Source organism: Mesoplodon bidens, assembly GCF_964165515.1.
Source record: "Mesoplodon bidens genome assembly, contig: HAP1_SCAFFOLD_157, whole genome shotgun sequence".
Lineage (NCBI taxonomy): Eukaryota > Metazoa > Chordata > Mammalia > Artiodactyla > Ziphiidae > Mesoplodon > Mesoplodon bidens.
In genome coordinates, this window is record NW_027671774.1 from 935,285 (window position 1) to 948,724 (window position 13,440).

At 54.0% G+C, this 13,440-nt stretch overlaps 1 protein-coding gene and 1 pseudogene across 2 annotated transcripts in view; both read right to left on the bottom strand.

The window, feature by feature from the left end:
• Window positions 1-13,440, bottom strand: part of LOC308611092 (centrosomal protein of 78 kDa-like) — a 138,780-nt pseudogene that overhangs the window by 38,246 nt on the left and 87,094 nt on the right. The window lies entirely within an intron of this gene.
• LOC308611077 (BCL-6 corepressor-like) overlaps window positions 1-13,440 on the bottom strand; it is a 36,876-nt gene that overhangs the window by 11,340 nt on the left and 12,096 nt on the right. The window contains 9 exon segments of the mRNA XM_081260007.1: window positions 399-644; window positions 6,306-6,492; window positions 7,673-8,308; window positions 8,312-8,398; window positions 8,402-9,307; window positions 9,309-10,544; window positions 10,546-10,602; window positions 11,543-11,621; window positions 12,941-13,077. Coding sequence (XP_081116133.1) covers window positions 399-644; window positions 6,306-6,492; window positions 7,673-8,308; window positions 8,312-8,398; window positions 8,402-9,307; window positions 9,309-10,544; window positions 10,546-10,602; window positions 11,543-11,621; window positions 12,941-13,077 — 3,571 coding nt within the window.

Consider the following 13,440-nt stretch of genomic DNA (forward strand, 5'->3'; position numbering starts at 1 on the left):
GTTGGTCAGCTCACTATAATGTGGCTCTTCTAAGCGGTTAGAGGAACTGTTTGTCATTTCCCTCTCAGGCCAGTCAGCTAATGGAGAAATAACTACAAATTAATGAAGAAGCCCCCCAGGGCGGGGAATGAACTGTCTTACACATCACTAACAGGAGTGGGGGAGGGGAGGGGTGTGGTCACTGTGTTGGCTGGAACTTGTCACCAAGTCTCGGGAGGGGGCCTATTTGCCTTTGGCCACCTTTGGGCTCCAGCCCCGCCACCTGGCTTTGGGGGGGTGGGGGGTGGGGAGGTGTGAGTGGCTCCCCCCAGGGCTCCAGGGTGGGACTGGAACTTTCCACTGCTCCGCTCCAGGACTTCCGTAGGGTGCCCTGCGGGCCGAAGCGAAACCGAGCTCACCTTTGAAGACCCGTCTCGGCTTGGCTTTCAGCAGAGAGTTCTCCGGGAGCACAGTGGTCTCAGTGTGCTTCCTATTGCCAGAGACCTTGCGCTTTCTGTTCAGCCTGAGGGTGGGGCTGCGTGACGCGTCCGGGGCCGTCTGGTCGGTGAGGGACTCTCTGGGGGGCTCCGTGTCCATGTCCTCAGGAAGATCACTGTCTTCTGGGGCTTCGAAGGGGTCAGGTTTGCTTCCATCATAACACTCCCCTAGGGGAGGGGAGACAACCCGGAAAGGAGGGAACAAAGGTCACCAGGAGCAGGCAGGACCCCCATGCCCAAGGCAATCTGCTACCAACAGACCACCCCCCTTTGGAGACCAGGGGCCTCACACGCTGGAAGCACAAAACCCTCAGAAAGACGTCCCAAAGGAAGGACAGCTGAACACAGCCAGCAAAGAAAGCAGAAGATGAGGCGTGTAGCCCACTCACAATCCATCCTTCAAGGGTCAAGGTGAGGCATCTACACTCTCTCTCTATAGGCATGTGAGATAACTCCCTAACTGCTTAACTCTCCAAGGTGGCTTACTTTTAAAGGGGGGGTGAGTGACCTCACAGTAAGATCCAACCAATCAGGGCGGAGCTACAAATGACTATCCAACCAATCAGGGCGGAACTACAAATGACTATGGAAACAGCTGCTAGTAAACAAAAAAGGCTGATGTCATCAAGAGACCAAATAGCCCCCAACTGCCATCTACACAGACATAGCACCAATGTTCACTTGGGTCAGCAGGGGCGAGGGTGAAGAAAAAGGGTAGGGAAAGAATGGTGGGAGGCTGGGAAGCTGGGGAGACCAAGGCAAGAGGAGCCTGGCAAAGGGAAAGGAAAGGCTTCCTGGTGCACACACAAGGGTCAAGGGCAATTTCAAAGAACTCAACCAGATTGCTACAAGTCCGTCTGTCCTCCTTCCACACCCGTGGGGGGAAAAGCATTTCACTGCCATCGAGGGGCTGCTCCTAGTTCCTGTCTAGGAAGAAGGCCCTCAGTGACACCAGTCACCCACCTGGCACGTCTCCACGCCTTCCTTCCCAGGCAACAAGCATCTAAGGACATTTCAAAGACAAGACTCCAACCCCCTTCATGGGGGGGCGGGTGGGGGGGCGGCGGGCAGGGCTGAACTGCTCACACCCCAGCTCCGCCTGTGTTGCTCCTGCCCCCTCTGATCAATCTAGCATCCACTTGGGGCTTTTCCTCCAATCACCCCAGCCTAACATTACTCCTCGCTTTTGCTCTAGCCAAAGAAACAGTTCAACTGCTTTGCTAGTCACATTGTTTCTAACACACAAATAATTCCATAATGATCACTCTGCTGTTAAAGAGTTCCCCGAAGATGACCCTGTGTCCATCACCGGCCGGGGGTGGGGGTGGGTGTATGAGTTTGGTATTTCGTTAACACCTGAGCTAAGCTCCCACAGCCCGTTTTTCTAGATGAAATCATGGACACACCCCTCACATGCTGCTCGCATTCCTCCTCCTCTCCCTAGACCACTTCAAGTATCACTCCCACTTCTGCCCAGCCGGCTGGTCCCCTGATCAGCCTCTCTTGGGGGGCATTCCCAGCATTTAATGGCAGCCAGTTGTGGGGATGAACCTCACCCTGGCCTGGGCTAGCCTGACCTGTGTTCTCAATGGTGGAACACACTTAGCTTTTCTCCAAGGGTATCCCAAGGTGGGAGAGATCCCCATCTACTCTTGCCGGAATGGTGGAATCACCCCAACCGCGAGGGTCTCCTGCCATGGCAGCAGGAGAAACCCCAAACTCCTGGCCTGTGCTTACGGGTGATGCAGCCCAGGCTACCGCAGGCCCGGTGAAGACGGCGTGCTGCAACTCTCACTCGGGCTGCTCTGTGACCCTCTTAAACACTCGGGCAGGAATGGCGCCGCTTTACAACTCGGCCCCCTTCACTTGTAAAGTGGGAATGTTACTGCTAGCCTCCCTCCAGGGTGGGCTTCATAATCACGGGCCGGGCTCAGCACAGAGAAAGGCTGGAAAAATCCCTTTAACCAAAAGATGCCAAGACTTTCAGACCAGCCTGAATCTCAGGCCTGAAATGTAGGAAATTTTAAGAGGTGAGCCCTGCTGGTTACACCATTGGACTTCTCTGGTCCAATCAGCCTTCCCTAAAAGCTCCGTGGGAGGGGATCCATGGAGGAATGGAAGGGCTACCTTAAGAACCCCCATGTCCAATTTGAAAGTTTCTTTTTCCAAACTAGGTCCATCCACCCTTCCCCCAACCCCGGAGCCTTTTAGGGCAAAGATCTCAATTCCCCTCAGCTAAGGCCCCCCAAGACCTTACGCTAGTGTGACCTTACCCAGGCCAGTAATAACCCTGAAGGACACCCACCCCGACTGCCCAAGATGCCCATGGCCACCAGCTATGGGGTAGAGGCTCCGTGTCACTTGGAGCTTCTCAAAGACTGTTCTAACCACGACCCACAGGAGGATGACCCTTGAGGGCAAAGGAGATGGGGAGATAAATAGATACACGGGGATCCTAACCATCAGGCTTTGCCATCATTGCTACTTTTGGCCCTTCTAAAAGTGGGAAGCCATGTGCCCTTGGTCACCCAGTCTAAGCAAGATGTGAACGTGGTCCCTGCAGCATGGTCCTATGACTCACAGCACATATATCCCAAATTCATTATGATTGTACCATAGCATCACCTCACAGAAGCATCACCACAGCAACATTTACAAGTCACTGTGGCAGCAAAGCACCCTCACCACTGTTGAGCCATGCCCAGTGAGGCCTAAACAAGGTGAGAGGGTTCTGACTTGCTGGAAGGCTCCCCAGGATTAAAATCCCCTTCTCTGTAGCTTAACTATAATAGCACCTCCAGTCAGGGCTAACCTTGTTCAAAGTTACACCTGCTACACAAGGAGTGCAGGGGATCTCTGTTCCAAAGTAGTTTACAAACGTGCAAGTGCTCAGCTGGAAGAGAAGTTCCCTGAGCAAAGAAGTTTCATGAAGCCCCTCGACTGAGGCTTCCTCCAGCTCCTGGCCAGGCACTGCCACTGAGCAGGTCCTAGGCCTGTCCCAGCCAAGTGCTTGGCAAGGGAGATGGTTACTCCAAGTTTGAGAAGGAAGGGACCAGTGCCACCTTGCCCCGCCCCATCTTCAAATGCCACTGAGGGTTCCTAGTGATGAACTTCCAAGTCTGAGGAACCTCCAAACTCTGGTGAACTTCCAAAATAAAAATTTCACTCAGCCACCCATGTGATCATAAAGAATAAATGAGTATCTCGGCCACTGTGTTTTCAAGTTAATTCCTTTTTTTATTTATTTTTATTTATTTATTTATTTATTTTTTTTGTGGTATGTGGGCCTCTCACTGTTGCGGCCTCTCCCGTTGCGGAGCACAGGCTCCGGACGCGCAGGCTCAGCGGCCACGGCTCACGGGCCCAGCCGCTCCGCGGCACGTGGGATCCTCCCGAAGGACCGGGGCACGAACCCATGTCCCCTGCATCGGCAGGCGGACTCTCAACCACTGCGCCACCAGGGAAGCCCTAATTCCTTTTTTTAAACAAGCCCCTAGCAACAAGATGCACCCGCACCAGGACAACCAGGGCCACGCAAACAGCACCCACCACCTTGGAAGCTCCTGGTCCCTCCATGGGTAGGGGCTGCCTCAGAAGGGGGAAGGCATCTTGAAGGCATCCTGGACCCTCTCTGGGACCCCTGCCCGCTCCAAATCCCCGCCCCAGCTCCCATGTGCTCACAGCTCGGCTCTCGGCCACACCTACATCCATGAGAAGGACCTGAGCCCATATCAGCTCAAGACATGATGGCCCAAGAACAAGAAGGCCCATTCATATCCAGCTGAATGGAGTGAACACCTGCTGGGCCTTGGACGTGGAGGCCGCAGTAAGAACAGTGGCCCCTTCAGGTGACCTTTCCTGACCAGCTATTTACAAACCCCACGTTTCTACAAGACAGAGGGTGGGTGGGGAACCCACCTCCGTTGCCCCAACCTTTGAAACGGAGCCCCTCACCTTCCCCAACCCTTCTCCTGCCCTCCCATGGTGGCCATTCATGGCTCACTGGGCCATGTCCCGGGTGCTCCAGGAAGAGACCCGTCGGTCAGTCTGAGATTGGAGGCAGGCGGTGGGGGGAGGGGGCTTTCGGAATCATCTGGGGCTCAGGCCCTGCTCCCCATCAGCCACACCGAGTTCTCGTCTCCACGCTCAGCAGGAAAGACTGGGAAGGACGCACACAAACGTCTCTGGGAAGAAGGGCGGGTGAGGCCACTGAGACGTGAAGGGCAGCGGCCACCCTGGGTTTGGCCACGTTGCTGGAGAAAAGGGCGAGAAGACTCGAGGCCGGTTAACTGCCCGCTGCCTTCCTCCAGCCTCCCTCACCGTCCACCCACAACAGGCAGATCCCCTCCTCAGAAAAGTGCATCCCCGTGAACTTGGCCTTGCCCACTTTTACCACATCTCTCTGAGAAACTTCCCAAGAGCTGAGTTATGAGGCCACTCGGGAGGGTAAGGGCTGCATGTCAGCTGTGAGCACAGGCAAGGAGGGAGGCCTTCTTGCTGCTTCACTCCAGGGTGGCCTGGACCCTCCGTTTTTCATTCCAATCCCGAGGGGGAGGAGCTCGGAATCGTCTACTCCAGGCACATCGAGAGCCCCATCCCTCGGGTAAGGCCGCCACTGACTAGCCCCAGAAATCCCCTTCTACGGGAGCCACGTAGGACACACCGCTCCCGCTGTGGCTTACCCAGAACCCTGGCCACAGGCCTTTGTCTGACCCCAAAGATGAGCTGGGGGAGGGCAGTGCTCCAAGCAGCAGAGAGAAGCACACGCTGCTGCTGACCACAATTCTCCCGAACTGCATCAGGCACCCACGACCTAAGCGTGCAGGCCAACGCCGACCCTACGACTGGGTCCAAGGGCCTGGGCCTCCCAAACGTGCCCACCACCCCCGACCGTCCCGTCTCAGGAGGATGTCACGCCCACCCTGTCCTCGACGTTCACCGAGGTGCCCTCACTCACCATCACCGGTAAGGTTTCTGGGGTCCGGAGCAGGCTGCAGGCCACAGGCCACCAGCACGCACACTGAAGAAAGCGGGAGAAAGACCTCCACTTGCTGCCAACGCATCTCATTAGCCCAGGAAGTCTCGAGGGCCAAGCCCGAAGTCAACCCCAGTGGGGGAGCAGCTGAGGGGACCGCAGAGTGTGACTCGAGGCCAACACGAGCTTTCTCTCCAGTTCGGCCTCCAGAACAGAACACAGCCGTCTGGTGGGAAGAACGGCCTCGTTGATCCCACGGCCTCGGAGCGTGGTGTCAGCTCCTCATGACTGCAAACGAGCCTCCACAGAACACAATGATGCTCATCTCTCTGGGGCCTTCATCAGCCCTCATCGCACGTGAACGAAACCTCTGCCTTTGGAGGGAGAATCCGAGTACTCTCCACTCCCTCCCACAGGAGACTGTCACTCTGGAGGGTCTGGCTCTGGCTGCAAGTGCCATTCCACTGCTACCAAAAACCCGTGTCCGTACCTGCTACAAAACAGAACACATACCTGCTACGCTGGAGGTCCTGCACTGCCATTCCTCTGCTCTACTGTATCAGACTATGACTAACTACAGGACTAGCATTGCTCCGGAAAAAGGAGATGCGTGCCAGGAAACAGCATTTCATAGGTGCTTCACTCCTGGATGTCGCAACGCTCCAAAGGACAACCAGCCTTGCAATCCACAGCTGGGAAGGGTGGCCAGAGCAGCCCGTTCTCCGAACAGCCAGCACCCAGACGCTGGGCCGTCGGAAGCGTACTGTTTCCTCTCACCTCCCTCGGCACTGGGAGAGGAACCGCCCCGTTCCCACCGACGTGGTACCACACGCGAGCCGCCTGGGTTCACTTACATCTCTCACTGTCGTTCTGGTCGGCAATGGCCTCCTCCGGGGCAACCGACTTTGGCTTTTTGTCCTGACTTCCTTTCAGCCTTTCCCAGTCAGTGGGGCTAAATTTGCGCACCTCGGAGTCTTTGGTCGTGGGGTGGCCGCCTTCTCGCTCTTTCATCTCCAACTCTGAGAAGCGCATCACTGCACGCTACAAAGAGAACGGAGATGGAAAAAAGACACACCTTACCACCAAAGCTATTTCACTGCCCTTACCTTAAAGGAAGGTATCTTCAAAGAAAAGTTTGCCCAAAACCAACCACAATTTATGATACAACTGAGATATTTTAAAATTGAACGATAAAAACGTAAGAGTGTCTATGTGTAACTAGTCACACACTCTTTATTCCTAAAGCCATATGTATGTAGAGATATATGTGGTGTGTATGTATAGCCATACATACACTGTGGCATACAGACAGACATTCTCTTTCGAAGGTAAATAAAACAAAACAAAAACACGACGCAAAGAAAGCGAAACAAAAACACAACAGAAAAGAAAACAAATGCACAGTGAATAAAGACGACCATGGCCCACAAACTTCCCTTTGTATATTTGGAAATGAAATTTAACTCAAAAGGTTTATGGAAGATTCCAGTAATAAAAATTTGAAGAACTGACCTCACAGTAAGCAGCGGGTAGACAAAATACTGTCCTCTTGTAATCCTTCCATGTATGTAATTAAAATGGGCACTCAATGGATCATTTAGATAACTTCATCCATTTTTATAAGCATAAACCAATTGTTTTCTTAACATTGCAAAACAATTTGGCTTTATTTGTCTTTTAATTAAAAGTAAAATATCTTAAGGAAATTCCTATACAACATCTATCATTCACTAGCAAGTTAAATACATACTCTATCCCTTTAAGCAAGGTTTGTGTTTTTGTTTTGTTTGTTTGTTTGTTTTTTGGGTGGAAAAAAAATTGCACGAATCTCACAGACATGCGGCCGCTACACACCTCCACCAAGTATCACGTAAGGCACTCTAAGCAGCGCTTTTAGGTATATTTGTTAACGTACAGTAACGGCAGAGAAATCAAAGTGATTGATAGGTAAATGTCATGCAGTCTTTTAGACATCCTTCGCAATAATTAAAACTTCCGTTGTCAGCATTCGAGTGGAGTTCGCTTAAAATCTACAGAATAACTTCAAGTATCCACTTACGTCCCCTTACTGGACACATTTCAAACATTTAAATTATCCTAAGCTTCATTAACCAAATCAGCCCGGTGTCCTGCCCTATCATACCCCCGGCCCCCTCCTCTTCACACATTAAAAAAACCTGACAACTGGTCAGGCTCCTGAAATTCGGTGGGGGGTGCTCACCTGCAATGCCCGCTGCTCCCGGCCGAGCTGACTGGAGTCTGCGTACAGTCCGGTAGCGACACACTTGAACCGGTCACCCACGTAACCAGCGGAGTTGGCGATTCTCTTTGCCAGCTTAGATGGCTTCGGGTTCAGAACTTTGCCATCGGTTGATCCTGCCTCGTCAGCTCCCTCTTTGGTGTAGGTGGGGGTGACGTCCACACTCGGTGGGGCACTGCCCACGCAAAATGGTTTGGGATCCTCTTGGGTTTTCCCGAACGTGACCGCAGAGCCGTCGCTCCCCAGGGTCGGCTCCAGGAATGGAGTCGAGACCGGCGTCGCCAGGTTCTCCTTGTTGGTTACCGCTGGAACATTCTCCTTGCTTAAGCCGGAGACTGGCTGGCCCGGAGCCTGTTTGAAAGTATAGGCTTCGTGGAAGTCACTGATGCGCCCCAACTCCTCTCTCAGGGCAATGAAATCCCGGTGTGGCTGTAGAGCCGGGTCAGGTGGGGGTTTGGTGGGCTCGGCACTCTGGCTGACACTCTCAGCTGTGAAGCCGGGTTTGGACACGTTAGCTTCGGTTTTAGCATCTGGCTCTTCCCGGAGGAGGTCTACATAGACAAGCTTGTCACTCTTGACGACGGTCTTCCCTTGATTTCAGCTGGTGCTGGGCTTTAGGTTCTTGTCCGCGGGGACTTCTGGATGTAACTTGGTGCTGCCGGCTTCCAGTATCTCAGAAAACCGGTTTCAGAGGCTTGGGTCCTCGTAGCGGGTCCTCTCGTGGGACCGGTACCTCCTCTCCGGCTTCTCCTCTTTAGTGATCTCGATGGGCGTATGAGGTATCAACATGGGATGCACCATGCCCAACCCCAGCGCGTCCTGGTAGGTCACAAACTCCGGCCCGCCCATGGGTAGCCCGTAGGGCAGTCCCGGCTTTGGGGCGAGGTGCCCAGGAAAGAGACTGCCATTGGGCAACACCGGGTGAGGGTAGACAGGGCCTTTGCCGTGTAAGGAGAGGGGACTTATGGCAATGCCCTCGGGCGCTGGGTAAGGCAGGTAACTCCTGGGGTAGGGGATTGGTGGGGACCTGAACGCCTCGTTTGGTGACAGAAATACTGAGCTCGGCGGGAGGCCATTCTCATTCGCTTTGAAGCTCGGCTCTGGGTTGCTGGCTTTGGCGCCCTTGCTGCCGGTGCCGCCGCTGTGCTTGGCAGGTGTGGTCGAGGGATTCGCTTTGAAGCTCGGCTCTGGGTTGCTGGCTTTGGCGCCCTTGCTGCCGGTGCCGCCGCTGTGCTTGGCAGGTGTGGTCGAGGGCTGGCCCACGTGCTGGATGACGGATGGCGTGGTATCCACGGAGCTCCTGCTGGTCTCGCTGCCCTCGGCGGTGGCATTTGGGGCCGGCGACGCAGAGGCTGGGCGGCCGGCGCTCGAGACCGACCCCGAAACGTTAGTGACCACGGCGTCGGCGGCACCCATGAGGGGACACGAAGAACTGCGCTGCTGCGGGATGGCCCAGTCCAAGGCCTTGTTTTTCAGCGGCAGGCCTTTGCCATTGTTCTCTTCGTTAGGACTTGGCCCGGGCACCACCCAGGACGAGGGAGCCGTGCTAATGATCTCAGATCTATAGATAGCACAGCCATTTCCTGGAGGAGACAAGAGTTTCTTTCGGAATCTCACTTCCGGAGAGCACTAGGCCGCTTCCAGCTCTGCTGTGAACCAGGACGGTGGGAGCCATCTTTTTCACGTGGTCAGCTTTGGAAGCATCTACATCCACCACTTTAGAGGACAAGTCTAGTGGCTTATCGGTGACGCCTTTGGTAACCGTCTGCTTCTCCAAGAGAGGAGGTGAGCTGCCATCTTTTCTGTCTTCACCTGCTGTTTTCCGGGTGTGCCCGGGAGCTGGCTGGGTGCTTTCGGCTCCTTCTGGAGCCTTTGGATACTTGCTGCTGCAGAGCCTGGCCGCGGGGAACTCGCTGCTGACCGTCATGTATGGCTTCGACAGGGTGACCGAGGGCGAGGTGGACATCCTGGCACAGTGCTTATGGAACGCGGAGTAGGTGTCCGCAGCGGGCTGGGAGGGAAGGTGGACGCGGGGTGAAGGCCGAGGCGAGGGGGGCAACAGGAGAGCCGTGTCCCCCGGCAGGCCGCTGGTGACCGCCTTGGCAGAGGGCACCCTCGGCTGCTTACTGTTCTGGATGTGGGGATACGAGTGGGAATCGACCGGGTTCCCAGGACTGACGCCCATCTTCCAGGGCAGGCTTTTGTCTGCGCAGTGGACCAGAGGCGGGATGGCTGGTGAGGCCGAAGGCGTCGAGAGTCTCATGGGCGAGGCCAGGGATGATGGGATGTGGGGACTGATGTGGTGAGGTGGCGGCAGGTAGAGAAATCGCTCCCCATTGGTACAGACCAGAGAATACAGCGGCTGGGCCACGCCGTAGGACTGCTGAGGTAGCAAGGCCTTGTACGTGTTCAGGGAATACTTCTTTGGCGAGTCGAGAAAAGGGTAGATGGCTGGCGTGGCCCCCTCCATGTAGGGATTGACCCAGGGCAGCCGCAGGTAACTAGCACCATTGATGTTGAGCGGGCTCTGTTTGTCGCTGGCAGGTCTGTCCAAGCCCAGTGTTTCTGCCGTGGGGACAGCACTTTTTTGTATTCCGGGTGGCGTTTTGTATATAGCACTGAAGCCATTTGGGGGCTTTCCGGAGACAGCGGAGGCCTCCACCATCTCGGGTGTATTCGGTTTGAACTGCATCTCTGGGTTTCTTTCGGAAGAAAACCCCAGACCACCTATGGTTGTGGCAGCCTCCCGCCCTTTCTCTGAGCCCAGTCCACACGAGCTAGAATAGACGATGTTTCCGGGGACACGCAGCCCTTCCCGGATCAGGCCGGTGCGTGCGGTCCATGCTCAGCGCTGCCAGGCCATCGATCCGATGGGCCGTGGTCGCGTCCACCTTCGCAGAAGAAGAATATGGGTATTACCGAGGACATGCCTTCAAAGCAGCCCATCCCAAAGAGAAACCGCGGACTAGCTCAATCGGACATCAGCCTCAACATCTGAGCCGAAACGGTTAAAAACTAAAGGATTCACAAGGTCTTTGGCCCCCGCTTATCCAGAACCCTCCTCTGCCTGCCGCCTCACCGTTGTCCAACTAGTGTCCTCAAAGCACGGAAAACGTTGGTCCCCTTAGACTTGAGGCCCCTGCATTAATCAGTCATCTATTAACTCTGGAAGATCCACCTTCTCAGCAGAAATTCTTTGCTGCAACTGAGGTGATACCAACTCCACTGCTCTCAGAACCACCCTCATGGGGTACAGAACTCGGACTCACCCTCCCCAGGCCCCAGTCAGGTTAGGGCGGGGCGATGTGCACTGCGTTTTCCCCGGATGGAGCGGGGAGGCATTCTTTAACATAACAAAAACCAATCTTCAGGGGGACAGCAAGGAATGAAGGACTTGAGCTGTCTCATTTCTAAATCAATAAAGAGGCCATGGGTCAAACTGTAGTTGTGTCTTTTGACTTCCTCTCCCTGGTATCTGAAGACAGCTCTGTTTCATATTTTACTGGGAAGGGAAACCCTAAGGGTCTACTTGGAGGCTACACATTTATCCAGCTGGGAGCACTGATGTGGCACGTAGCTTATCGAAGAAAAGGCGGCACGTATCCCACCAGTCACCAGGGGACGAGGACGTAAATGGCGAGCACAGCCAAGAAAGTGAGCCAGGAAGAAATTGGGTGAGGCTTCGTCCTGCGGCCTAGGCTTTCTACTCAGCCCTGCCCTGAAACACCCCGCCCCGCCCCCAAAAGGCCCTTTAATGGTATGCAAATGAATGCACGATTGATTACAGATCACTGATACTCAGCACATCAACAGAAGCCATTAATCTCTTACCACGTTGTGATTCAAGGGGTTGTCTTCCCTTAGTTCCAGTACGGCCTTTGAAGTGTCACCTTCGTTTACAGGAATTTTCCTATTTAGAAGGACACACCAACTTCATGAAAGCATTCCTCACTTAATCCATCTTTCATAGATTGCCCCAGAATAGACCAGTTTCTAATAACTCCGTTTTTCCAACTGCCCTTAAAAAAAAAAAAATCCTCCCCAATGGCCCATATTGAAAGTTGTCCCCGAATGGTGATTCAACGGGACTGGGAAAAACAAAGGAAAGGCAGGGCAACAGGGATGTGAAATCACAGATGCTACGTCCTCGAGGTGGGTAAGGCAGGAAGTCTGCACAACCACGTCACCCTCACAATTCTTCCTCCAGAGAGGCCGGGCAGGACAGTCCGGGCTCTGCTGTCCTAGCAGACCCTTATAAGCTCTACCTGAGGACAGGAATGAAGTAATACAATGTCCAAAGCCAAAGTGGGGACCTCAAGGCTGGAGTCTGCGAGCTGGCTACATCAATCACTTCTGTGTTACCCGTGAGGACAGGCTTTCAAAACTTTTCCCCAAACAAAGTTAGGTACCATGTCCTATGAAACTGGTTTCCATGGTGATAATGAAGCCATATTTGACTGCCTCTATCAAAATGATGGGGGATAACACACTAATATCATACAAATGTCAGCTGCTCCAGGGGAAGCCGCACATCTGTGCCAGGCTGCTTGCGGCTGCCCCTGGAACTTGTTATCAGAGAGCATCGATAAAGAAAGTGCTTGGTGCCAACTTCCAAATCCCCAGGATAAAATCACTGACAAGCGGCAGAGAGAAGTTTCATCATTACCCGGAAGAGCAGCTTCAATTATCTACTGCTTAGCTGCCTCTACCCCGCACTCCAAAATTACTGATGAGGAAGCATAACAGAGCTGCCGGGTGACTGAAACCAGGAGCCAGTGGCCTCGCTTAACAGGTGGCGGAGGACGCAGAGAAACCCTGGGCTTCAATGGTGTGAAGGGTGGCTATCGTCCCATTTATTACTGAGCAAACTATTTGTTTTAAAAGCACATCGAAGGCCGATCCACCTGGGCCCACACTCCTGACATTTAGAGTTAAAGCAGCATATAGACTGGGATTAATTCTCCTTCGTAAATATGAAATAATAAATTAAGGACGAAAGTGCACTGAAAGGCCGCTTTAGGGGCTAACCTCTTAAAGGGCGGCAATGCTTCGCTGAGCCAGGTTGCCTGTTAAAACTGTAAATCAAGGGCCACCAGCTAGGCAGGAGATCTCCCCCCTACCCCCTTAGGGCCCACTCTGGCTGTGAGGACATGAAGGGGGGGCTCTGCTCAGGAACCCTGAGGAAGGACCCACGCTCTCCCCAGGCCTCAGCCGGACACGCGCATTTACCTGTTGTCGCTGATCCCACACATGCGGACCCTCTCGCTGTTCATCCAGCTGTGAACATTCCCATATGGGGCGGGGGGGGGGTGTGTGCTGAAAGCATGTCGTCTTCTTGGATGGCAGCTTTTCTTCAAGCGTCTAGTCTGTTTAAAACAAAAAGAAGCCCAGGAGGTTGAATAAAAAAGGAGCCAAAGAGGGAACAAGAGAAACCCTCCTTCTAGGCACTTCATACAGAATGCACTTAGGAAGGCAGACCCTGCTCCACGTTCTACAGATGGCCAGAAGCAAAGGAACACACCTGAGCCAGAGGTTCAAGGAGGGAGGTGGAACTTCCCTGGCAGGAGGCGCTGGGGATGCAGAGAGTTCAAGAGCCACAGGCCACACCATTCAAGGTACAGCACATGACACCCTTAACCTGCCCTTCTCCCTTCTCCCTTCCCCTTTCCCAGCCTTTTGGAGAACACACTTGGATCGAAAGTGGACGGTGCTAGATTCCAGGGAGCCCC